Source organism: Anolis carolinensis, chromosome 5, assembly GCF_035594765.1.
Source record: "Anolis carolinensis isolate JA03-04 chromosome 5, rAnoCar3.1.pri, whole genome shotgun sequence".
Classification (NCBI taxonomy): Eukaryota; Metazoa; Chordata; class Lepidosauria; order Squamata; family Dactyloidae; genus Anolis; species Anolis carolinensis.
This window is the reverse complement of record NC_085845.1, coordinates 54460673-54487122: the sequence shown is the minus strand read 5'-3', so window position 1 is coordinate 54487122 and position 26450 is coordinate 54460673. Positions and strand designations below refer to the sequence as shown.

At 38.6% G+C, this 26450-nt stretch overlaps 1 protein-coding gene across 2 annotated transcripts in view; it reads left to right on the top strand.

Moving 5' to 3' along the window:
- The window catches only part of fstl5 (follistatin like 5), a 452120-nt gene that overhangs the window by 288828 nt on the left and 136842 nt on the right, over nucleotides 1-26450 (top strand). For both annotated transcript variants that reach the window (XM_062981258.1, XM_062981257.1), the window contains exon 7: nucleotides 18044-18210. In XM_062981258.1, coding sequence (XP_062837328.1) covers nucleotides 18044-18210 — 167 coding nt within the window. The remainder of the gene's footprint in view (nucleotides 1-18043; nucleotides 18211-26450) is intronic.

Genomic DNA, 26450 nt, shown 5'->3' with positions numbered 1-26450 from the left:
AACACAGGAAACTATGAAAATGAACAAAATCTAGCTACCAGTATTTAAAAAACTCTAAAATCAGAACAGTAAATGAGAAACAACACTCTGAAAACAGAGGAATTCCAGACATGAATCAGGGCCAGCTATCACCTCCGAACAAAGGATTTCCCCAGGCAGGAAGAAGCCAGGCCTTGAAGCTGTCAAGTCCATTAATGCTAATCAAGTTGATTAATTGCAACATTCTCACTGGCCTCCAATAGGCAAGAGTTCCTTCTCCCATCCTGAACTTTCCACAGATATATAAACCTCCCTTGCTTAGTTTCCAATATACTTCACAACCTCTGAGGATGCCTGCCATGGTTGTAGGAGAATGCTTCTGGAACATGACCATACAGCCCAGAAAACTCACAACAACCCATTCAAATTTATTGGTGGCAGGAAGAGAAGAAATTTGTTTAAATGAATATGCACACAAATAGTGAATGCTCTGAAAAGAATATTAGCTTAGAAAAATGGAAAAATTCTGATGTTCTGGAACACAGTCATAATGTTCATTGTTTGATTGGAGTTGTTTGTCACCTTCATGTATGACTGAGTTTTTGTTTTTCCTTTCGAAAAATCAGTTATTACCTACAATACATCATTGGATATGCACTTGAATTTTGAATCTCTTATAATATGACAATAAGTTACTGACTTTCCTGATTTGAAATAAACATTTGCTAGCAGTTAGTGAGTCAAAGAATTGCATCGGCCTCTAGCAGTGGAGCAATTTGGATTTCCAATAATCATAAGGTAGATTTAATGCATTCAAATGAGATTTTTCTCCTTCCCTCATGCTTATAAAAGTGAGTGTTGCTATTTTCCCCAGCAATATCTTAGAGACATTTTTGTTCAGCCGGTTTCTGCTAATGTACTGCAGGAAACATATATGCAAAGTAGTTACAGATTTGAATACCTATGCTTGCATATGTGTGCATTATAATATATCTTGGACATGAGATATAAGTCTAAACACTAAGTACATTTCTGTTTCATATATGCCTTATATGAATAACCTGAAGGGACTCCTGGTGGCACAGTGTGTTAAAGCGCTGAGCTGCTGAACTTGTGGACCAAAAGGTCCCAGGTTCAAATCCCAGGAGCGGAATGAGCGCCCGCTGTTAGCCCCAGCTCCTGCCAACCTAGCAGTTCAAAAACATGCAAATGTGAGTAGATCAGTAAGTACCGCTCCGGCGGGAAGGTAACGGCGCTCCATGCAGTCATGCTGGCCACATGACCTTGGAGATGTCTATGGACAATGCCGGCTCTTCGACCTATAAATGGAGATGAGCACCAACCCCCAGAGTCGGTCACGACTGGACTTAACGTCAAGGGAAACCTTTACCTTTACCTTTTTAATCTTATACAGTATTTTAAATAAATCTAAAGTGTCACTACCTCAGCCATCCATGTGGACAATTTTGGATTTGGAGGATTTTCAGATAAAGGATGCACGACCTATCGCTACTTAATCCAGTAAATTATCATCTCTAACTAGCAGTGGCTCTACGTAGTTTAAATCAAGATTTCCCCGTCCTTCATTTAGTTGGATATTGTTGGTACAACCTTTTAATGTCCTATTCAAGATTAACCAGGCTTTATTTATTTATTTATTTATTACAATATTTATATCCCGCCCTTCTCACCCAACAGGGGACTCAGGGCGGCTTACAATAAAATGCATATATAAAAATTATACAGTGCAATATAAATCAGTTAAAAATTATTAACGTACATCAGTATTCATAAAACACATTATAAAATACAGGTAGGCGTGTTCAGTTCAAAAAAAAAAAAGGCTTTATCCTGTTTGGCTTCATAAAGCAATCTGGGGCCCCATCTGCACTGCCATATAATGCAGTTTGAAGTTAAAAAGCAATGACAACAACAACAAAGAACCAAATGTTAATTAGTCTTCTACCTTAATGAGGGAAGTCCCTGATGGCCAAACTACTATCTATCAATAATGAAAGGACCAAGGCAGTGACATCTAACCTGAAGCCCTAGACGCCGCATGGCCACCATACGGTCCCTGTTCTGTACTTTATCCACTTCCTTTGATTTTGTTTATGGGTGCTATTTTAACTAGTTTAACCCTTGTTAGCTACTCAGCAGATCTGAAGTGGTGTAATCCTGGCCTATGCTCCCTGCTATCCATTCACACTTTACCCCTGGCTTTATGTTATTTTTACTGTTTGGCTCTTATCCTAGCTCTTACAGCTATCTTGTTCTATTCAGATATTAAGCCCATTGGTTGTTAAATCACCCAATGGAGTAATCTGAAACTGTTTTTATACTTAAAGAACACATTATTTTACATTTTTATTATGCTTAAGCTGTTGTTTTATCATTGGACTGTTGTATGCTGTATGTTGGTATTGAATGTTTACCATGTGTAAACCGCACTGAGTCCCCATGGGAGATAGAGCGGAATATAAATAAAAAAAATTTGTTGTTGTTGTTGATCTCCGGCCTATCTTCTGTTCGGGTATCAGCCAGCACGCCAATGCCTTAAATCAAGAAATAGTTTTTTTAAAAAAGATCTACAAAGATTCTTGCAGAAAAACCTCAGCAAGCAAGAGCTCAAAAGTGGCAGGCTAAAACCTGGAACCTCAATCAGTGGCTGACGCCAGATTAGAGACTCCCTCTTGGGCACACAGAAGATTGGGCAACTTGGAAGATGCTGAACAGACTGTGTCTGGCACCATGAGATGCAGAGCCAACCTTAAGAAATGGGGCTACAAAATGAAGCCTACGGCATGTGAGTGTGGAGAAGAGTAAACCACAGATCACCTATTACAATGCAGTCTGAGCCCTGCCACATGCACAATGGAGGACCTTCTTACAGCAACACCAGAGGCACTCCAAGTGGCCAGCTACTGGTCAAAAGACATTTAGTATAATGCCAAGCTTTTTAACTTTATTTGTGTTTTCAAATACATTGAAACTTGTACCCTCGGTTTGCTTATGACATGATAAAATAAATAAATGGCTTATCTTATTTGAACCACCCTGTGAATGCTTGAAAAGTCCCAGAAAACTCTCATGAATGGATTTCAGTGTGAAGGCTCACATTTACCAGTGTTGGGCCCTTCCACACAGCCATATAACCCAGAATATCAAGGCAAAAAAATCCACAATATCTGCTTTGAACTGGGTTATCTGTGTCCACAGTTCAAAGCAGATAATGTAGAATTTTATTCAGTTGTGTGAAAGGGGCCTCGGAGTGACAGTGGTGGGAAAACCCTTTGCATAAATTTTGCCAAGAACCTCCATTATAAGTTTGTCCTAGAGCAGTGGTTCTCAACTGGTGGGTCCCCAGGTGTTTTGGCCTACAACTCCCAGAAATCCCAGCCACTTTATCAGCTGTTAGGTTTGCTGGGAGTTGAAGACCAAACATCTGGGGGCCCACAGGTTGAGAACCACTGTCTTCAGGTCATTGTAACTTGAAAATGACTTGAAAGCACACAACAATCTGTACTAAACCTTAAAATGAAGTAGTTAGCTAAAATTGCAAGAGCTAATGTTAGGTGAAGGACTTTGGCACCATAGGTTTTGGGATTGACAAGCTATATAGGCTCCTCATGAATGAGAGTCTTTGTAGATGTTATGCACATTGATTTCTCTCCAACTGTATCCGCTATATATCTGACAGGACTCTTAAGACTTTCACTTCTCCCTATTGACATCCTGCTGAAAGAATGACTGCTTTACCATCAACCTTCTGTCTGGAGTCTGCTGCCTGGACAAGTCTCTCTTAAGCGTGGATCTTTGTAGTTCTTTCATAAGTCAGAAGTTCAGTATTGATTGATGGGAGGCAGTTCTTGTTTTGTCAGTGGCTGAAATTCATTGCTTCTTCAGTTTTCCTATTTTTTAACATTCCGAGGAACACAAGCTACATAGCAAAACAAAACCTAAACTGTGTTGCAGATTAAGCAACACAGGATAATCTCACATATTTTTTTCAGTATTGTTCTTGGTTCAAATACACAGCTTAACAGGAAATCCTATTAATATGGTAAACTATTTAACCAAGCATTGTTTGTTGAATGGAAGAAAAGCTACTAACGTACTAACATATACTTGGATTGATCATACCTTGTGATCCAGAATGAGCAGATTAAAAATAGCTTTACATTCATGGAGTCTACATCCACGGATTCCACGATCCGTGACTTGAAAATATTTTTAAAAGTATAAAGCAAACCTTGATTTTTTTTCCATTTTATATAATGGACACAATTTAGAGATATATCCAGCTGCTACTTCGTCTTTTCATTTCTGAAAAGAGAGCAGGGGGTACTCTATAAAAATCCTTTCATCCAACACAAGAATCTAAATAGTGCATATGGATTAAAATTTTTATCATGTCAGAAGTCAACTAGAGAACATACTGCAAGTGTGAGAGAATTGGCTGTCTACAAAGATGTTGCCCAGGGGATGCCCAGATGTGTTACTGGGAGGCTTCTCTCATGTCTCCACAAGCTAAAGCTGCCTTCTCCCTACATCGCCAAAACAATATCCAAAAATGAATCAATACATCCTTGGAGAGTGGATGGTAGAGGAATAAAAATTGAAAACCCTGACCAGAATTCTTTTAGTTATTATATTAACACAACATAGTAGGTGGTGGTGTTGGTAACAAGAAAGAAAACTTGAGCACCACCAGGAAATAAAGCAGGCAAAGAAGAAATAGCCTTCTTGGAGTTACCAGATTGTGTCTGTCCTCCCTTACTACTATTGGCCAAAGCTTGAAAAAATGCAACTTCTGTTTTCAAAGAATAAAACAGCCCTTACACCATAATGCCAAGACCCCATTTGTATTGGGTATTTTGGGATCTATCTATCTAGTTCCTGGCTATATCTTTGAAGCAGATTTATCCAACCTTTGTTCTACTCTTTTACCTCACTGAAAAAATAGCAGTATATGAACAACTCTAAAATGGGAAAAATGGACGAACCTCTCATGGCAAGTTCAAAGTGTCTTACTGTTGAAAGTTGAATCTATTGATTCTTAAGTCAATCCTATTGAAACTTATTTTCTGTTCATTCAAAACAAGGCTTTCCAACTTTTGACATCACTATTGCTTGTGCGCTGACAGACTGCTTTGCTGCTGAATGATGACTTATGACTTGTCTACTAGAGGTGTGTGAAATGGCTGAAATCTGATTAGTAATTCATTTTGGAGATTTGGGTGGTCCCTACTCCAATTCATAACCCATTCCGATTCATAATCTGAATCTGTGTAGTTTGTGTTTGTTTAGCAATTTCCCCAGTTATACTGTTCTGTAAACTCTTGTATGCTATTCACTTAACAGCTGTGGGTCCATGGACCGTTATATATATACACATATACATACATCTGAATCTCTGAAGTTTAATAATTGCTTCATTCAGATTTGTTCCATTAGCTCCAAAAATGTCAAAGGCTTGTGTTTCAATTTGTAAATGCTTTGGATGCGTCCTTTCCTATTAGTTATTTGGAGATTTGTATTTACCTATCTTCCGAATCTCTGAATTATGAAATGGAGCTCTGAAACTTTGCAAACTCCTATTGTCTGCTAAACAACATTGATAAAAATGTCTTTCTCCATCTCATAAGAGTAGGTGTAATTTGGAAATGTGTTACAGCATGTTATTTCTTATCCTGTTCTGTATTCGCTTAATTTTTTATAACTCCTGCAGAAAATAGGAGTTAAAGCCTCTAACTACAACCAATGTTATTGGCTCTTTCCTTCACACAACTGTTCCCAAGTTGCCTATTTTTCCAAGAAGAATAGAGTTTAACTTTAAAAAATGTATCTGTTTTGGCTGGATGCCTAGAAAATAGCAATCATTCTGAAAGTTAAGTCTGCCGGCTTCTGTGCTAGCATTGAACATGAAGGCAGCTTATTTATACAAATAGCAAATACACATGCACATTTACTTTGTAAGTTAGATAGGCATTGTGTTCATCAACACTTATATTTACATGTGCAAAGCTCCCTGTGAATATCTGGTAAATATGTGTCTGATTTACACATCTGATATCCTGTACAAATGTTTTTTCAGCTCTTATCAGCCTACTTTTGTAGCTAAGAGTTTATGTTGAAAACAGACCCTTGAACATTTTTATGAATTACTCTTTTTACAGTCCTTGTACTTTATTTATCCATCCAGGCTATGTTGTCCTTGTTGATCCACATTATTAGGGCAGTCATTCAAGCTTGATACTAATTTACCCTTCCATGCAGATACTCAACCGCACTCTAGCATTTCCACATTTAGTTGGATTACAAGATGGAGCTGAAATGGATTTAACTGGTATTGTTCCCAACTTCATATACACAAGATATACAAAACCATGAAAGTGCAAAATATTTCTACTGTAAAATCAAAATTATTATCAATATTTTCATTATGGTGATAATAAATCAACTCATTGCTTATTGCTTTGCCATTAATTGTACTTATCTGTCCATTTTGGAAAAGACTGCCAAGAAGTCTACTCTTAAGGTTTACAAAGAGAGAAGGGTCTACTGTGTAGAAATTCTCTTGGAATTGTGGTGGTGATTGAATGTCAGGAGGAAATGACAGAGAAAGGACCAGTTGTGGAGGCAGACGTTTGTGAAAGGAGAATAAACAATTAACAATTAAAGGAGGACAATATCATATACATGGAAAAGAGGATAAAAGGAACATAGAAGTGATCTGTGCTTAGAAAACAGAAAATTGTAGGCTGTAAAGATAGAGGAATACAGTTGACCATCTACATCTATGGTTTCCACCATCCACAACTGGAACATATTCAATTCAAACAATAACAACAAAATTCACAAAAGCCAACTTTGATTTTGGTATTTTATGTAAGGGACAACATTTTGCTATGCATCCACAGATTTAAGTAATCCATGGCAGAACTTGGAACAAAATCTCCACTCACTCAAGAATAACACATTCGTGTTCACAACATTTTTAAGACTAGTGGGACTATAGTAAGATAGTGACCAAAAATGAACTAGACTTAAATTTAGATCCTTGAAAACTGTGGTTTGCTATTTTTAAATGGAAATAGAAATATTTCTTACTTTGTAATAGGAAAGGCCCTTGAATTTGCAATGTTTTTGTGGTTGTGGTTGTTTTAGATTATGTCCTGCAGATCCACAAATTTACACATTTACGGAATATACCATATATGCATTTATGCAGATAGTTTGCAAGGATGACTCTCTGAAAAACATGAATTACAAATTGTTAAGAATGAAGAGTAGACAGTGAAAACTCCTGGAAAAATAAGACACAGGAATAATTTCCAACCTGCATCACTGGGTGTGAACGCAAGTATGCAACAATAACAACAAAATGAAAGGGCCAGGTAAAGGTAATCCTACAAAAGAGCAGGCCCAGCAATGCATATATCATTTGCCAATACAGTAGAGTCTCACTTATCCAACATTCGCTTATCCAACGTTCTGGATTATCCAATGCATTTTTGTAGTCAATGTTTTCAATACATCATGATATTTTGGTGCTAAATTTGTAAATACAGTAATTACTACGTAGCATTACTGCATATTGAACTACTTTTTCTGTCAAATTTGTTGTATAACATGATGTTTTGGTGCTTAATTTGTAAAATCATAACCTAATTTGATGTTTAATAGGCTTCTCCTTAATCTCTCCTGATTATCCAACATATTCTCATATCCAACGTTCTGCTGGCCCATTTATGTTGCATAAGTGAGACTCTACTGTATATTTTTTGCACATATTTGAAAGATTTGAATCACCCCAGGGCTAGCACATTGGACCAAATCCATATAGAGCTCAATACGTGTAGTTCACCCCTGCATAGCTATAATGAATATTGAATGTACCTATTTTGATATAGCATGTTAATTTTGAGTATTCCTGTTCAAATTATAAATAATTGAATATACCAGAAATGGTCTTCCTCAAAGCTGTGGAAGAATTTATAAGCCTCACTTATCCAAGCTAAACGGGCCGGCAGAAGCTTGGATAAGTGAATATCTTGGATATTAAGGAGGGATTAAGGAAAAACCCATTAAACATCAAATTAGGTTATGATTTTACAAATTAAGCACCAAAACATCATGTTATACAACAAATTTGACAGAAAAAGTAATTCAATACGCAGTAATGTTATGTTGTAATTACTGTATTTACGAATTTAGCACCAAAATATCATGATGTATTGAAAACATTGACTACAAAAATGGCTTGGATTATCCAGAGGCTTGGATAAGCGAGGCTTGGATAAGTGAGACTCTACTCTAATGGAAACACCCATAACAAAGGCAATTGCAGTAAAGATCAAAAATGGAGCAGGCAGCGTTCTGTAATAATTGTGTGTCCAAAATATCTTATGTCTTCTTCATGGTGGACAAATAGAAATTTAATGAACAGCAAGTTTCACTTTCTGCATCAATTGTGCACAGAAATGTGGGTAGAATCTCCAAAAATAAACTAGATTTATGATCATCATGCAGAAAATAATTTTTTACAGCCTACTTCTTTTTTGGACTTTGTTTCATGTTTTGACAGTATTGTTAAAAAATGTTTGTGCTGTAAAATTATATAAAATGCAATTAGAAAAGTTTTCTTATGGCTTTATTCACCAAAAACTTTTATTTATATTTGGGTTTAGCTGATGACAGAATATGAAGTTTCATCTGTTCACTTCTCCATGTGCTTAAAAATGTGTTAAGTTTCACCTAACAGAATCTGAACAAAATGGGATATGAAAGTGAAACTGACATCACACCTTACTGAAGGGGCCATAAAAGGAAATAAAAATCATATGCAATAACACTGTGCCTTTATCACAAATATATAAAATGACACTAAACCGCATAAGAGCGAACGGTAAAAATTATCCCATCACAGTGCTTTCTGTTTTTATTCTAGAATTTTATGATCTTCCCATTAAGAGTTTGAAACTTGCTGTAGATTATGTGCAAAGAACAATTCTATGTCATTTGAGGAGGTGATTGCTTTTAAATTACATTCTAAATAGACAAACAAAATTAGTACAGGCTTAATGTGGTCTTAATTCTATCTAGTAAACTTGAGTCTGGATAATGTTCATTAGGTCCGACTCAAAGGGGTGTTTTGTGGTTGTAAATGAATAAAAAAAATAAAACTGTAAAGACTGAAAATGTGCACTTGTTAATTAAAATGTGTATTTGCCATTTTGTGTTGTGTGGAATATGTTACTATTTAATTTTTTTGTTAGTGGAAATGAGTTGTTCATTTTCACTTTTGCTTTGTTTTTAATTTTGCGGGCTTTTTCTTTAACTATGTGTGAAGTTGGTGGTGGAAGAAGAACTGGAACTGGCTTTCCCAACTTTTATTACCGTGTTTGTTCATTCATGCTGAGTGAATTCATACAACTTATTCACACCACAAACTGTTTTCATAATGTTTGTGTGGATTGCTTGATTTGTTTCATAATGTTGGGACATAACAGAAATATAACTATGAAAAACCCATACAGAACTGGTGATAATATGTCAAATATACTAGAATTTCTAAGCCAGGTTCATTTCTTCCACCTATTGGTCTAGTGCACTAATGAACAGACCATAGTGATGGACCCACTGAATAAATGATGATTTTTATAGTACTTGTATGGGAAATTTAATATATATGCCAACAATAAAACTAGTTTTTAAAAGTGCATTAAATACATCTCAAGATAACTTCACTGTCTGAGCAACCTTGCTTTCTGCTGCTCCAGAGACTAGAACATGAATCAATGTATTCATAATAATAATAATAATAATAACAACAACAACAACAACAACAACAACAACAACAACACTTTATTTATATTCCTCTCTATCTCCCCAAGAGGACTCAGGGCGGGTCACAGTACACATACACGGTAAACATTCAATGCCGTTTTGACAGACAGGACAGAACAGAACAGCACTCAATGCTATTGTCAGACATATCACATATCACATATACAGAGAAACAGACACGTAGAGGCTATTAATATTCTCCAGCTTCTGGCTTCATGAGGGTATGCTCGATTCTGGCCACAGGGGGAGCTGTCATCATCCACTGTAACACTGAGTCCTTCTTGATGGTAGTACTTCCTCAAGTTCTGCACACCACTGGCAGTTTTGTGGTGTCACAAATTAAGTTAAATTAGCCTCTCTGCATTAAATGGTACCTAGAATTCTTTAATCACGGACACAGCTGTTTTCAAGCTGCTCAAGTGGACCACGAGCTTGGGTTATTAATGGTCGGGAGCTCATCCCCGACCCGGGCTTCGAACCAACAACCTATCGGCCAGTTGTGATTTATTGCTGCTGGCTACTAACCAGCTGCGCCACAACCCAGCCCCATAAACTTCCACCTAAATATTTTGAAAACCTTTCTTTAGTTTGAGTGAAATAGATTGCTTCCAAGAGTAATGGACTATCTATCTTTGGACATCTAAGGAGATTGGGTGTACATTTTTCAGGGGTGCTTAGGAGCCGCAGTAGTGCAATGGCTTAAACTCTTGTGCAGGCTGAACCGCTGACCTGAAGATCTTGAAGGTTGGCAGTTCGAATCCGAGAGACAGGATGAGCTGCCATCTGTCAGCTCTAGAAGCCTCTCACAAGATGGTAGCACCTCTGGGTGCCTCCTGGGCAATGTTTTTGTAGACGGCCGATTCTCTTACACCAGAAGCAACATGCAGTGTATTCTCAATTTACTTCTGACATGATTTTAAAAAGGGATGCTTTAATTGCATGGAAGAATGCAGACTATGTGGCATTTGTCGTTCCTTCCAACTCACAGAGTTTATTTTTCTATCTATATCATTACGAGTATAATTGTCATATTATTTCTGCAGGCTTCTCCCTCCAATTCTGTTGATGTGTGGCAATTTTGCCATGTTTGGTTTCTCTCTCTCAGCCTTTCTAGGTTCAGGTGAAAACATTATCCAAACAGAAAGTGACCCTGAAGGCCACTTTCTATGTAGAGGAGGCTAAAAATATGTTGAAACATGCCTCTTATACACTAGGAATGTTTCAGTATTTTGCGGCAAAAAGTCAAAAACAAGAAATGATTCTTGTTGCCTATTTAGATAAAAAAAGATTTGTGGGGATCTAGAAGGGTATGTGGCTTTTCCAGTTCTCCTCGAATTGCCAGTGTACCTCCATATCCTAACAGTTGCCCAGTTTTGGTCTAGATAATGCAAACTAGATCTACGTAGATAGACATTCACAATGGTTCTGTTCTAAGGCTTACTTTATACTTACCAAAGAAGTTCTACAGTATATTTAATTAGTCCCACAGCCTATTCAGAGCCACTACAGATACATATTATTTCTTGATTTTGCCATTTCCAGAAAGCTAAATTTATTTATCTGTCTATATAGAACATGATTCACAAGACTAGGCTGTAAATCTATGAGTCCCCATGTTTAACCCCATAATATGAGGACCAAAGTAAGTGCAGGCTTGAAATATAAATCCTTCGCTTTATATAATAATTAATTTTGATATACAGTAGAGTCCCGCTTATCCGACTTCCGCTTATCCGACGTACCGTATTATCCGACGCAAGTCAGCTCAGTGGTTGCTCTAGCACAGCAGGCCTCTCCCATCGGAGCATCCAGCCTGCACTGCCGCGTCTCGCCCTTCCTGGCAAAATGCAGCGGGCTTCTCCACTCGTCGGGAAGGGCGGGAGGACCTCTGCATGTTGCTGATACTCAATCAGCTGCTCTGCTCGCTGGGGGGAGCGGGGGGCCTTCTGCATGTTGCTGCTTAGAGAAACTTCTCTAAGCAGCAACACTTTCGGCTTCACCAGTCGCCAGGAGGAGTGGAAGGCTGTCTGCATGTTGCTGCCTAGCAACACGCAGTCACCTGCTCCACTCCCCGGGAGGCGCAGGGGGGGGGGGATCTGCATGTTACTGCATAGAGAAACTTCTCTAAGCAGCAACACTTTCGGATTTTCCAGTCGCTGGGAGCGGAGGGCTCCCTGCATGTTACTGCATAGAGAAACTTCTCTAAACAGCAACACCAGTCGCTGGGAGGAGTGGAAGGCCATCTGCATGTAGTTGCCAAGCAACACGCAGCCAGCTACTCCACTCGCCAGGAGGAGGAGGGGGGCGGGGGGGGGGGGCTCTGCATGTTACTGCATAGAGAAACTTCTCTAAGCAGCAACACTTAGTCGGCTGCTCCATTTGCCAGGCGCTGAACAGGAAATGGTGAGAGCCCTGAATGAGCTACAAAACATTCTTGCATTCATCTTATAGGAAGGGATGGCTGTTTTCACTCTAGTGTTCACATAATATTGCTTCTTTCCCTTTTAGAGAAATAATACCTGCCCTTTATTTTGGTTTATGGTCAGGCATTCATATCCTAAGCACTCAAGTACTCCAGGGCAGTGGGAAAGCAGATGAGATTAAAACGACAGTATGCTCACAAAGTAGGACTGAACCTGAAGAAAAACTGTTGAGTTAATGCTGCTTTATTTCTCCATATCTGACTCCTTACACTTCCAGAGGCCCTATTTATTGAACTGCTTTTTCTGTGGATTTGTTATAAAACATGATGTTTTGGTGCTAAATTAATAAATACAGTAATTACTACATAACATTACCATGTATTGAACTGCTTTTTCTGAGGATTTGTTGTCTAACATGATGTTTTGGTGCTTAATTTGTAAAATCATAATGTAATTTGATGTTTAATAGGCTTTTATTTAACCCCTCCTTATTATCCAACATATTCGCTTATCCAACGTTCTGCCGGCCCGTTTACGTTGGATAAGTGAGACTCTACTGTACTTTTTCTGCCAAATTTGTTGTCTAACATGATGTTTTGGTGCTTCATTTGTAAAATCATAACATAATTTGATGTTTAAGAGGCTTTTCCTTAATGCCTCCTTATTATCCAACATATTTGCTTATCCAACATTCTGCCGGCCCGTTTATGTTGGATAAATGAGACTCTACTGTATATGGCAGTGTGGAGTCCAGATAATCCAGTGCAAAGCAGATAATATAAGATTATAAATGGATTATATAGCTGTGTGGAAGGACCTTGAATCTACGCTGCCATATAATCCAGTGCAAATTAGATAATCTGTGGAACAGGCTGAGGCTAAGTCTGCCTTTTCCCTGGGCTGAGTTGGTTGCTAGGAGACCAAGTGGGCAGAGATTAGTCTTCTAACTGGCAGCAATTGGATAAAAACAATTATTGCTCTCCCTCTAATTAGGACTTTATTTTTCTTTTCTTTTTGTTGTATCAACCTAGAGGCGTGGATGATGGGTTGTGTTGTCAAATTTCGAGGTTGGGGGGCCTGTAGTTTTGTTGTTTTGTTGGTCGCTGTGATGCCATCACTCATTTATATATATAGATATAACATATAATTCATATTATTATATTGTATTATTATTAGTATTATATTGTATAACATAATATTATTATCAATATTATATGTATATACAATATATTATATTATTAAAACTAATACAAAAATATTAGATTATAAAACTGAGGACGGGGGCCAGATAAATGGCTGCATCCGGCCCCCGGGCCTTAGTTTGGGGACCCCTGCTCTAGAGCAAGCATGGGCAAACTTCAGCCCTCCAGGAGTTTTGGACTTCAACTCCCACAATTCCTAACAGGCTGTTGGGAATTGTAGGAGTTGAAGTCCAAAAAGCCTGGGGGGCTGAAGTTTGCCCATGCCTGCTCTAGTCCATCCAGAGCTATTCTATGGTGTGCTTTCAATCCATGTGTAGTCAAAATTTAGGACTTTTATCTGCAGTCTTAGGTTCATTGGGGATCTTGCAAGGCATCCTCTGTGTGCAAGTAAGAAATCTTAATCAGACTACCTTAAATTGCTCAGTGATATGACAGGAGGCCATCTGCCTACTCTGGCTCTATACGGTAAAAAAGAGAAGTACGGGAGTAAATGCTTTATTAACAGATTCTAAAGTGGATGCTTGTAACTGCAGGTAAGTGTGGGCGTTAAATAAGTGTGTTGCTTAATGTATGGAGATGTCTCAAAGACAGGCAATTGGAAGAAACAGAGAAATGAGAAGGGTAGGTAAAATGAAAACGGATTCCCGGTGGTAAACAACCACCACTTTCTTTGCAAAGCAATACTGTCTCATTTGGAATAAGCAAAAGAAAGACGTTGGTAGCAAAAGCTTGCATAGATGTTGTTTACACAGGTGAATTCTACTACAGCTTGCTTTTACCTGGTTTGTACTGATTGCGTTAACACTGCACACATCTCGATTAAATTAGAGCCAGCCATGTTTTCCCCTATGCAAGCTCACTTTGGTGTTGAAATGACAATCCTGCAACTATCACGTTTTATTTCTGTCCACAAAGCAGTCCCCACCCCCAATTATCCCTGCCCATGCATGCTGCTATACATATATCCATATTATGTCTGTATGCCTAGGATTTATGCCCTCAGGGGACAAAAAGAAATGAATTGGATTAAAATCATCAAAAATATTGCATGTTATGCCAACACCCAATATGAAATTACAGTAGAGTCTCACTTATCCAACATTCTGGATTATCCAACGCATTTTTGTAGTCAAGTTTTCAATGCATTGTGATATTTTGGTGCTAAATTCGTAAATACAGTAATTACTACATAGCATTAATGTGTAATGAACTACTTTTTCTGTCAAATTTGTTGTATAACATGATGTTTTGGTGCTTAATTTGTAAAATCATAACCTATTTTGATGTTTAATAGGCTTTTTCTTAATCTCTCCTTATTATCCAACATATTCGCTTATCCAACGTTCTGCCGGCCCGTTTATGTTGGATAAGTGAGACTCTACTGTACTATGTAACAATAATATGTAAAGAGAGGACATTGGTGTAATTGTAATAATGTTAATGGTGTCTCTAAAAGTTCTCATCTTCAACAACAATTAAAAAATCTCATCTCAATATCTAGAAATATCCCATCAAACTACAAAAACCCTGTTAACTGCTACTAGGTTATCATTTTTGCCCTTGCATATGAGCATTGTGTGTATGTCTATTAATGTATACGCACATCTGCAAACTACAATATTTTGTGCATTTTGCACAAAACTTGTTTTTTGGACAAGGTGAAAAATAATTTTAAAATACTTTTATAATCTTGCCCAATGACAGCAGATGATTGTATATATTTTTATTCACATATATGTGACAGAAATAACTTAAAACCCGCACCTATACTTGTTTTAGCTATCCGTGCTGCAGGGGAGTCTTTTTTCTCCCCTGAAATGTTTGATGCTTCTTCCTGGAAAGACACTAGACAAATGTGCTATCTCTTTAATTGTACTAATTACAAAGTGCTCTCTTAATTTGGATAAAGAGAGTCAGTTAAGGATCTCTGTACATTCACAGATAGATATTGTATACCCAATTGAAAGATTAATGTCTGCCTTACTTGAATCTAATTTGTTGTTTGAGCAGTAATGAAGTGACTCAAAGCTCCTTTGGCTCCTTTAGGACACTTGTCACAAAACAATTAAAATAGAGCATTCCCTTAAGTATACTAAGTTTGCAGTTTTTGTTACTTCAGCTCAATTTTAAACAGTGGGATCAATGCACCCAAATATAAGCACTATTTAGTTTCATTATAGAGAAAGGAAACCTAATCTTAAATGTAATTGCTAGAGGAGACTCATCAAATAAATTGCTAAATGGTATGTCTACTAGTGGTGTGCATTCGGAACTTACCTTGTTCCGTTTTGTGTCCCGTTTTCCATTGGGGACCTGATCCATTTTCATCTGAGCCTCCTGAAATCAGGAGGTTGGACATTTCATTTTTGTTTTTCTGGGCCAAAAGATCCATTTTTTTTCGGCCCACTATTGGATGGGGAGGCTCCACCTGTAGTCCCAAAGTTCCTGAGTAAGGAGCACTCCTTACTTGGCAATCAGCTGCAAGTCCTGTGAGGCCTGGGTGCATAAGCCCAACGCCTTCACCTGTAGGCCTGGGAGCTTTGGGTCTATGGGTGAGGCTTTGGGCCTACACACCAAGACCTCACAGGGTCTGATGCAGACTCTGCAGCTGAGTGCCGAGTAAAGAGAGCTCCTTACATGGTGCTCAGCTGCAGAGTCTGCAGCAGACTCTATGAGACCCGGATATGTAGACAACTCACATCATGCAAAAGCAAATAAATAAACTATTGATATTAAAACATTTTTCAAAAACAACAACAAGAGAAAGAATGGGCAGAAATGGCACAATATGGTACATTTCATTTATTCAACATATCTACTCCTGTTGGAAATAGAAATTGGATGTAGGTCCTAAGAGGCCAACTTGCAAGCCAGGCTTTGAATAAATGAAGGCTCCCCTCTCAGATAGTTTTATTTAATTGTAGATATGTTTAGTATGGTGGATGAGTTTCCCTTGTAACCATAATATCAAGATGATGGAGGTTTTAGACATACAAATGTAAACATATCATCCAACTGTACCAATTCTGTGAAGGCAGTTCCAACTAATATTCTGCCATCCCAGTGGTTAAGCTGCTTTTAAAATGTCCCAGTTTCTTTCTATTCCTCCCACATTTCTTTTTATTCTCACTTAATATAACTACCACAAACTGAGGTCCCTTCCACACATCAGTATAAAATCCACATTGAACTGGATTATATGGCAGTGTGGACTCAGATGAAAAGACACTACTGAAGCCTTTTCTAGTGTGTTTTTTTCCACACTGAAATCATTTGCCATATTGACCACACACTAATGATGTTTTGCCATGTGTGTCTGGTTTTCACCTGTGAAATGTTGAGGGGATGTGTGTGCATAAACTTAAGTGAGCACTGGACAGAAATGGAGGGGAGAGGTAATTTTCAGAGTTGTGTGATCCCTATAGCCACCTCAGTTAACCATCTGGTTGAAGCTCTTTGGACGAGCTGAAGTTTCCAAAAAATCTTCAGAGACAACCCCAAGTAAAGCATGCTACAGTAGTCCTAACACGATGTAACTAAAGCATGTGCCACTGTGGTCTGATCCAGTGTCACAAGTAACAAGTACAGTTGGTGCACACATTTTAAATGTGTGAAAGCACTTCTGGTCCACTGGGAAACATTGGCCTTCAGGTTCAAAGCTGTGTCTAGAAGCCTCACCAGAAGGGCAACATTGCCACAGTATGACACTTTCATTTCACTAGTAGCACAGAGCCTGCTGGCTCCCATCCCATGACGTTAATCTTCTTCCGGTTTACGCTACTGTGGTGGTAACACAGGAGGCTTCTCATGTTGCATAGGTAACAATGGGGGGAAGCTGGGTGGTGGATGCTTCCCCGCATGGGATGGGGTGAGGAGCAAGGCAGGCAATGTGGGGCATGGGGCAACATGTTCCTGCTGCCTGGCCCTGTTGGATTAACTACAATGTGTGGTGAATGTGATGAGGTCCTAAAACTATAGTCAAACTGTGAGCTTATGCCTTCAGAAAAGTATAATGCTATCTAAGACAAACTGAATTCCCATTCCCTGATCTACCTTCTGATTGATCAGGTCCTTCTATTTACCCTAATCCAGTCCATTACTGATGACAGATGCTGGTTTTAAAAACCAGGACAGCCTTGGCTTATGGTGGAAAGATGCTTATGCTTTTGTGTTTTCAAACCACATATTTTAGCACTTCAGACAACTTATTTCAGTGGTTTCTTGTATATGTTAAAAACAATGATGCCAATAACCAAACAATTGAACAATAGTCCCTCAGCACCACCTTCTGGATTCACCCCTCCAGGAAGGAATGTAGGCACTGGTAAGGACAACAAATATTTGCCAATATTATATGATCTTTTGAAGCCAGCATACCATTTGTTTTTCTTTTGAAATAATTTCATGTTAAAAACTGCTCTTTTTGCTAGACATGTCTGTCAGTCAGAAGTGGAATGTCATGCTGACCTTTTATTTGAAACAATTCTGTTTCCTGCTTTCATCTGGAAATCATTTTGCCTTTGATTCAAATTGCAACCTTAAATATCTGGGTGATAATTAACATTAAATACAACATATCTTTTACAGAAGTAATTCAACTGAGTCTGCCAGAAGATCAGAAAATAAGCATCACTACAGCAACAGTAGGACAAAGTGCAGTACTAAGTTGTGCCATTCAGGGAACCTTGAGACCTCCTATCATCTGGAAAAGGAACAATGTTGCTCTGAACACTTTAGATTTGGAAGACATCAATGTAAGTAGACTTCCCAGCTACTTAATGGAATCATTATAAAAACGAACAGTGCTATTTGACAAGCTGACAGCTGCTTTTCATTGTTGTTTGTCTCCTGATGCAGGGTTGACCATTTCATTTTTGTCCAGAGGCCATGTTGCAGTGCTTCTCAAACTGAATTACCACTTGCATGTAATTCTATTGCTATATGCGTACAGAAAGAGAGCTGTTAATTGCCTTCAATTGCACTTATCATGGGGTTTTCTGGCTATTTTTTTTCATCCAGATGAGGCTTCTCATTGTCTTCCTCATAGGCTGAGTATGAGTGTGTGTGTGTGTGTGTGTGTGTGTGTTGCCTGATGCTCTCCAGTGGGTTTTCATGCCTGAATAGTGATTAGAATTGGAGTGCCTTCTGTTTTCAGACTTACAGATGTTTATTGTCAAATTAAGATCCATGCTCTCAATTTCACCTGGATGCATTATTTTTGTGTGTGTCAGGAGTGACTTGACAGACTGCAAGTCGCTTCTAGTGTGAGAGAATTGGCCGTCTTCAAGGATGTTGCCCAGGGGATGCCTGGATGTTTTTCGATGTTTTACCATCCTTGTGGGAGATTTCTCTCATGTCCCCACATAAAGAGCTGGAGCTGACAGAGGGAGCTCATCTGCACTCTCCATGGATTTGAACCAGCAACCTTCAGATCAGCAACTCAACCTCGTCAGCAGTCCTGTTGACACAAGGATTTAAACCATTGTGCCATGATTTTCATTATATACTTTGACTGTTTTTGTTACATCTCTCCTCATTATTAATGTCACTCAATTTTTCTCAGATTCTCATTTTCTGCATAAAGTATTGTATAATTATCTGATTTAAAATGACCCAGTCCTGTCCATTTTAGTTCACCCCAAATATTTTGATGTTCTATGTTTCATTTCTTGTTCCACTATATCTAGCTTCCCCTAATTTGTGCTTTCCCATTCCATGTTTCTATAATATGTGTTATGGCTCTTCAAACTTCTGTTTCGGCTCTGAGAAGTTCAAGAGTTGATGTCCTTTCAGTTTGAGTCCAGAGTCATCATTAGACACAGCACTGCCTTTGGTTGTCCTTGCTCTACTGCAGAAAGTACATTGAGTGCCATCTGACCTGTGACTCTCATCATCTGGCATTTATCTCTTGTTTCATTTTTTTATTATCTTAGCATAGGGAGCATACAGTGTGGCAAGAATGCTTCCTAGCTAGTGTGGGGAAGACTTCAGGTTTCCCTCTTCATGTGTCTTGCTACATTATACAAACAACAGTCTTGCTTACACCTCCCAGCTATGGTGCTTCACTCAGCTGACTCCAAATGCACCTGATTGGAGAGAATAACAATACTAGCACTCTTCAACCCAGTGCTTTCAAACTCAGCTGAGAGAAGCAGCATAGCTGAAAGGGGGTGAGAAAATCTGTTGTTTGTACAGTCCAGCAAGACACATGGAAAGGGAAGCCTGGAAACTTTCTCATGCTAGCTAGTCTATTTACAGCACGGAGGCTGTCTTCCTTATTGATAACACTGTATTCAAATTGTCTGTATGTTTTTTCATTGCATAACAATCTCAGTCCCCTTCTTCGGTTAAAAAAAGAGCATAAAATGCAACTATTATGCAACGAAATTTGATATATTTAACATAGATACCCATTTGTTTGAAAATTTTACATTTATTCTCATGATTGTGATTAATCCATGACTTCCTGATATTCCATGACCCATCAAAGGCTAACCGAGGCATCCAAATGACACCTCAGGTTAACCTGGATTAATGTGACATCTGAAAATATCCAGACATTACTTTGTTTGTGCCGAGCCTGTGGGGACTGATTTCTGGGACTTTTCCCTCAGTCCTGGAGGTCAACTTTCACAGCCATCCTGTTCTTCAGGCTCCTGGAGCCCAAAGGTGGGATGATGCCCCCTGTCCCCCCCCCCAGCCCCCCATGTCTCCCTCCTAGCAGTGCAGGTCCCTTTGAAGAGTACTCCTGACTCATGAAAATGATGTGTCTGAAAATGTGGGGAGAGTGGGGTAGAGGGGAGGGAATTCCCTCCCCCCCCCCCTAGCATGTCATTTTTGCACACCAGGAGAACTCTCTAGAGGCCCCTCAGGTAAGTTTTGGAGGAAAAAAATGGGGGGCTTGGGCAGGCTGGATGCCACTCCCCAAGTGAAAGCCTGGGGTTTGGATCAGGGAGTGTGGACAAAATCTCAAGAGGAACTGGGTTTTGACAGTGTAGAAGGGTCCTCGGTTAAATATGTCATTTTAGTCCCTTATTTATAATTACAAGCGGAATACTTATGAAGTAGAAATGATGGATTTATTATTATTTTTCTATGAAGTTGAGTTTGTGAAGAAAACATTGAACAAAGAAAGCAGGAATAAAGGTCTGAATATGGTTTTATGATGTTATTAAAGTGTGCAGTTGAGATGTTTTTTTACATACAGTTGCTACCATTACTGCTGTTTAGTAGTAAATTAAATACTCTGCTCAGTTTTTACACCTATTAAAATTTTCTAGTTTCAGATGAATACACACAGAGTTTTGATGAAGTCATTACTTTATTAATTTTTTGCCTAAATAGAAATTGAGACCTAAGAGAAAACAAAGTAATTAGAAAAGTCCACTGAGAAGAACTATGTTTCTCAATTGCACCGTAGAACATGAATGTAACACTTAAAGATTTGGAAGTTCAAATAAATTATTTCAGGGAGAATGTGGTACACTGTGGTTTATGCAGCACTTTACCTACAAATTCATTTGTTGTACTTTCTAAGGCAATTTCAGCACTCAAAAAGACTCAGCACTAGTACAATGTCTTCTGTTTCTAGAGGTGGTGTTCTTTGTTTTCACCTCTAGCTATTTTATGAGCTGTGCCACATTTGTTTAGCAGTGAGAGCTGACTTTAAATCACAATATACAGAAGAAGAAAAAACAATGTTTTGCCTTTTAAAGAAGAGAATGGCATATTCACCATAATCAAGTCATCACAATTAATCCAGTAGAACATGTTAACATGGATGATAGTGGTAACACTGTGGTTACATGAAAATGGTTCTACATCATCCTGATGAATCCACACATAATAGAGAAGGATGGTTGCATTTTAATGGTTTTTTTTCAAATATAGAAATAGAAACAGTGTGCAACATTCATTCCCTGTTAAAAAATAATTGCTGGAGTACATTCTGGGTTCAACCTCTAATAGAAACAAAGAAACTCTATTTTGCTTTCTTTTGAATTTTAATTTTTAAAATTCATGAGTTCAAAGATAAGCACATTTTCACATTTTGTTGTTCAAAAATAAGCAACAGCAACATTCATCCCATTTTTAGTGGATAAACCCAGTAGGCAGAATACTTTTCAGGATGGAAATTGATTGTCATGTAGAAACTAAACATGAGGAACCTTTAAGCTCAAAATATTGTTGAATACACAGAGATTCTAATCCAAACGTTTATGTGTCAAACACTCATAAATGAACATGGACTGCTGATTGCATATGTTTTTATACATTTGAATGTTTTATTTTTAAAACCCTACCTCATTTCAGAAAAAAAATTATATTATCAAAAACAAACAAGCAATATTTTCATGCCTCCATAGATCGGAGGTAAAGAAGTATTATTTACTTCTCTGAAAAGTCTTATCTGAGTTTGCACCATGCAGATCTGTTGCTATTTAAAGGTTGCTATATACAGCTACTCTGATGTTAAACATCAATCAATGGAACAATGTAGTATAGGGCAACATCTGGGGGTTCAGGGCTTCTCCTCTCCATCTACTACAGGCTAAATTCCAAACCAGAATTTGTCTGACATCTTAAAAATAAGGATGATAGGAGGTATGGAGGGGGGAAATGAGGACAATCTAAAAGGCATTGGTACAGAGATAACTGAAGAGGTTACATGATTGTGTTCTATAAGAACCACAAAGTTGTCACACAGGATAATAGTAGGACTGATATTTTAAAGATATAGAAGAGTAGATTTTGAATGAACATCTGGAAGAAAGAATGGTTTGACAGTGGAGCCATAGTGGCCCCTCAGCTATGGAGCTCCCTCTCCAGTGAAATCAGATCAGCACCCTCCCTCTTGGCCTTCATAAAGAAAGGACATAACTATGGGGCTGAGCTTTCGGTCAGTAAAGTAATGCAGTGCTAGAAATAGATATGGAATATGTTCAGTTGACAACTGGAATGGCTCTGGACTACAGTTTGGATTGTGTGGTTTTTAAATGTTGTTGCAAAGATGTTTTAATTCTATGATTTTAATGTAACTGTTTATTTTTAATTGATTGTTTGTTTTATATGGCATCGAATTGTTGCCTATCTGTAAGGCTGCTCTGAGTCTCCTTTGGGATGAGAAGGGCAGGATATAAATATGGTAAATAAATAAGTTGCCTATAGATGTGGTGAGGTCTCTATCTCTGGCTTTCTTCAAAGAGATGCTGAACAGCTATCTGCTTGGGATGCTTTAGTTGAAGATTTTACATTGGACAGGGGTTGGACTCAATTGCCCACAAGGCTCCTTTCAACTGTTTGATTTTCTGATTGTCTGTATGGGATTGTGAACCTTTTCAAGGATGGAACAAAGAAAGCATGAGACTTCATCTTGTACTGTAGGTAATTACTCATGGCAGCAGGGCCATAGCCAGGTTGGGGGGGGGGGGTTTAAATGTCACCCCCCTCAAAATGTGTTAGGTTAAAAAACCTGGTTTACTCATAAATTGGTTAACTAGTTAAAATTCATGAGTAAAACAGGTTTTGGGCTGGGGGGGGGGAGAGATTGAAGCCTTTTGGGGAGTTGAACCCTTTAATCCCCCCCCCTCCGGCTACAGCCCTGCATGGCAGAGTATGACAGTCTTCTAAGGATAGAGTCTTGGTGTTGGGTCTGTAAGGGAATTGTGGATCTGCATGATCTTTCACAATGAGGACATAGATTTCCAGATGGAAGGTGATCACAACAAAGGTTTGCTTGATGCACCTTTCTCTTGACATGTTTCTCCCTTTCGCTCTCTTTTCATGCCTTTTCAAAATCCATAGCACTGTTGGTAATAGCTGACCTCCAGTTAGAATGCTTGAGGGCTAGATTTGGGAGGGAATGCCATCAGGATGGCATTCCAGTTAAGGATGTCCTTGGAGGTGGTCAGAGGGAATGACACGGGGTCCAGGGACAGTTCTCTCTAGGTGTCGTAATACCCCCAAAACATACTTATTTCCTGACTGATTGATATGCCATAACTGTGTTTTCGTTCACAAGTTCTCACAAAAATTCTAGAAAATAAATAAATAAACAGATCAGGGAATTCCAACCCAAAGGGGAGTCCCCTTTTGCAGTCCCCCAGTCCACAAAAACTTATAGTGACTGTTATGGAACTCCACCCCTTACCCACTAGAGGGGGGTGCTACGGTGCCTACCGGGACTATTTAACATTTACTATGCCACCAAAACAGACAGGTGCTTGCCTAGTCACTTTTTCCCATTAGGCTGTCCAACATGCGCTTTATTCCCTCTTTCAGATCATCCAAAAATAAAACATTCCCCTCCTCTGTGAGGTGCACTTGCCGCCCCTGTACAACTCCAGCTGTTAAAAATAAACTCTGTAGGAGGGGGAATCACCAAGCCCCCAGACTGGCACATGGCATTTCTCAGCTCCCAACTGACTTTACATTGGATCAAATCCAACTTTTTGGGATTACAGTCTCTCAGCCACCTTAGCTATGGTACTAGCAAGGCCAACCAGGCAACCTCAACTCCAGACCAACATTGCTTGGTGTAACTTAAATCCCTCAGAGCTTGCAAAAACAATGTCTAATAACAAAAACATTTTTAAATCAGAGGAGCACTGAGTCAGAAGAAGCCCCTTCTCCCTAGCAGAATGCTGCAAGCTGCTATTATTTCTTGAGCAACAAAAAGACAAAGAAAGATTGTGTCATTCTAACATGTTATTAAATAGGAGATGTTGATCTAATTAGGCACCTGTCAATAAATTCCCCAGCAACTTCATGGCAGTTTTATTGCCTTCTATCCTCCTTTTTGAGGACTAATAGTTTTTCATGTGCATGTTATTCTGACCTTGACCTGGCTACAAGTTATGACTCTGTTCTACTTACTGCTAGCTTTCTTTATTTCGATTGGTGACTTGCTAAAAAATGATGATCACTTTATTACTTCTTCCTTCAACAGATGGATACCCTGTAATTGACCTTGACTGAAGCTGAATCTACACTGCTCTTTATTCCAGGATCTGATCCCAGATTATCTTCTTATCTCAGATTATCTGGAAGTGTACACTCATATAATCTAGTTCAAAGCAGATAATCTAGGGTCAGATCCTGGGATATAGGGTAGTGTAAATCCATCCTGAATTAACTTTTCAATAACTCTTACAATCTAGCCACTTTGTTCCTAGGTCACTTACTGATGGAAACATTGGAAAGTTGAATTAGTTTGTAATTTTACCACCGCTATCTCTCCCCCCCCCCCCCCAGTTCTCCAAGCACAGGATTTCTTCCATTTAACTTAGAGCAGTTTTAAGAGAAACTGTGGAGAATTCAAGAATGGATTTGCCACTCACTCAGACACATCTATTGGCTCCTCTTAGAGCAAATAAATAATTGTTTCCAAACTTTCTTCTGAAATGTTAGCCTACAAATCTCAGATGCCCTGACAATAGCCTATATTATCCAGAGTTCGTACTTTTCATACCAATAAAGCATTCCATATAAAATGTTTTTCAATAGAAAGGCACTCTGTTCAATTGAAATGTCAACCTGCTCCTTTTTGTTTCACTGCCCCTTCCACTTCATTGTTTTAAAAATAGTTTTTGATACTGTAGGCAACTGCAAAGCTAATTTTTGTCCTTTTCTTAAACATAGTAAAAGCTGCATTTTGATTCTGTACACTTGTTGTTGGTAATCTTCTACACAATTAGGCCTTCCTTTAATATTGGTTCTCTTTGTTCTGTTTTCAAGCCTCGTAAAGTCAATAATGATTGACTGTGCTTGCCTCTGTAGACATTTGTGACATTTCAAGAAAAAAGCTAGGGAACCCATCAATGCTTGTTTCTTCTTCTTTTTGATGACAGTTTGTATTCCCAGTGCTACACTTTCCTCAAATTATTCCTTGGAAAAAGGCATTCATTCATTATTTATATTACCACAGCATCTTTTTGTGTATTGTTCCCCAGAGATTCTATAACATCTCTCTCATTTGTGCAGGAAAACTTACTCTGGACATATGACCTTAATTTTTATACAAGGCTTCATGTGTGTGTGAGAGAGAGAGAGAAAGAGAGAGAGAGAGAGCACATATCCCTTCAAGACACCTATCAACTTATGGTGGCCTAATGAATTTCAGAGAGTTTTCTTTACAAGGAATACTGTTTTTGCCAGTTTCTTCCTCTGAAGCGTCCCCTGTGCCATCTGGTTTTTTGTTGATGGTCTATCGTCCAAATACTACCCAGGGCAGAGCCTGCTTAGCTTTCAAAATCAGACAAAATGTAGTGTTTTAGTTCAACATATCACCATGCCTTTTTTTCAAAAAAAAAGTAAAGCACCAGTTCCCAGAAAATTGTCTTTTATGTACTTTTCCCCTACTGATTATAAACATGATATGTTGTCTCTGTACACAGGTTTTGGTTCATGCTTGCACTCATTACTTCATTCTTTATCATATGATTATGCTGTAGATGAGTACAGTAAAATTTCATTTGTGGGGAACTGAATCCATTGTGTTAAAGGTGCCATTTTTTTTAGGAACTAAATTTATTCATTCATTTTATTAATAGGACTTTGATTTAATCCAAGAGCAGTTGTGTAAGTTGTTCAATATACATATAAGCATGGCCCTAACTTGCTACTGGGGTTACACATTTGAATTTCAAGATGCGGAGAGGCTGCCGCATGCTCACATAGGGTTTCTCTACCCCAGGAGAAGATACAGGGTGTGGCCAGTGGCAGATACCTTTTTGGATTTTTTTAAAGGAAATTTTATTTCTAGAAAGAAAAGAAATTCCTAAAAAACAGGGGATGACCAAAATGTAATGAAATTGTTGGGCCAGCAGTGGTAGATGTGTTCTCCAAGTGTGGCCATTTTTATCCCAATGGCCCTAAAAATGATGGAAAGGGGAGCCTGTGAAGTTTCCCCATTGCTGCCATGGGTCAGATCTAGCCACATTTTCTGGCTGTAGACCCAAAATGTCCTTTCAGATGCCTGCCCATTTTCGGGAGA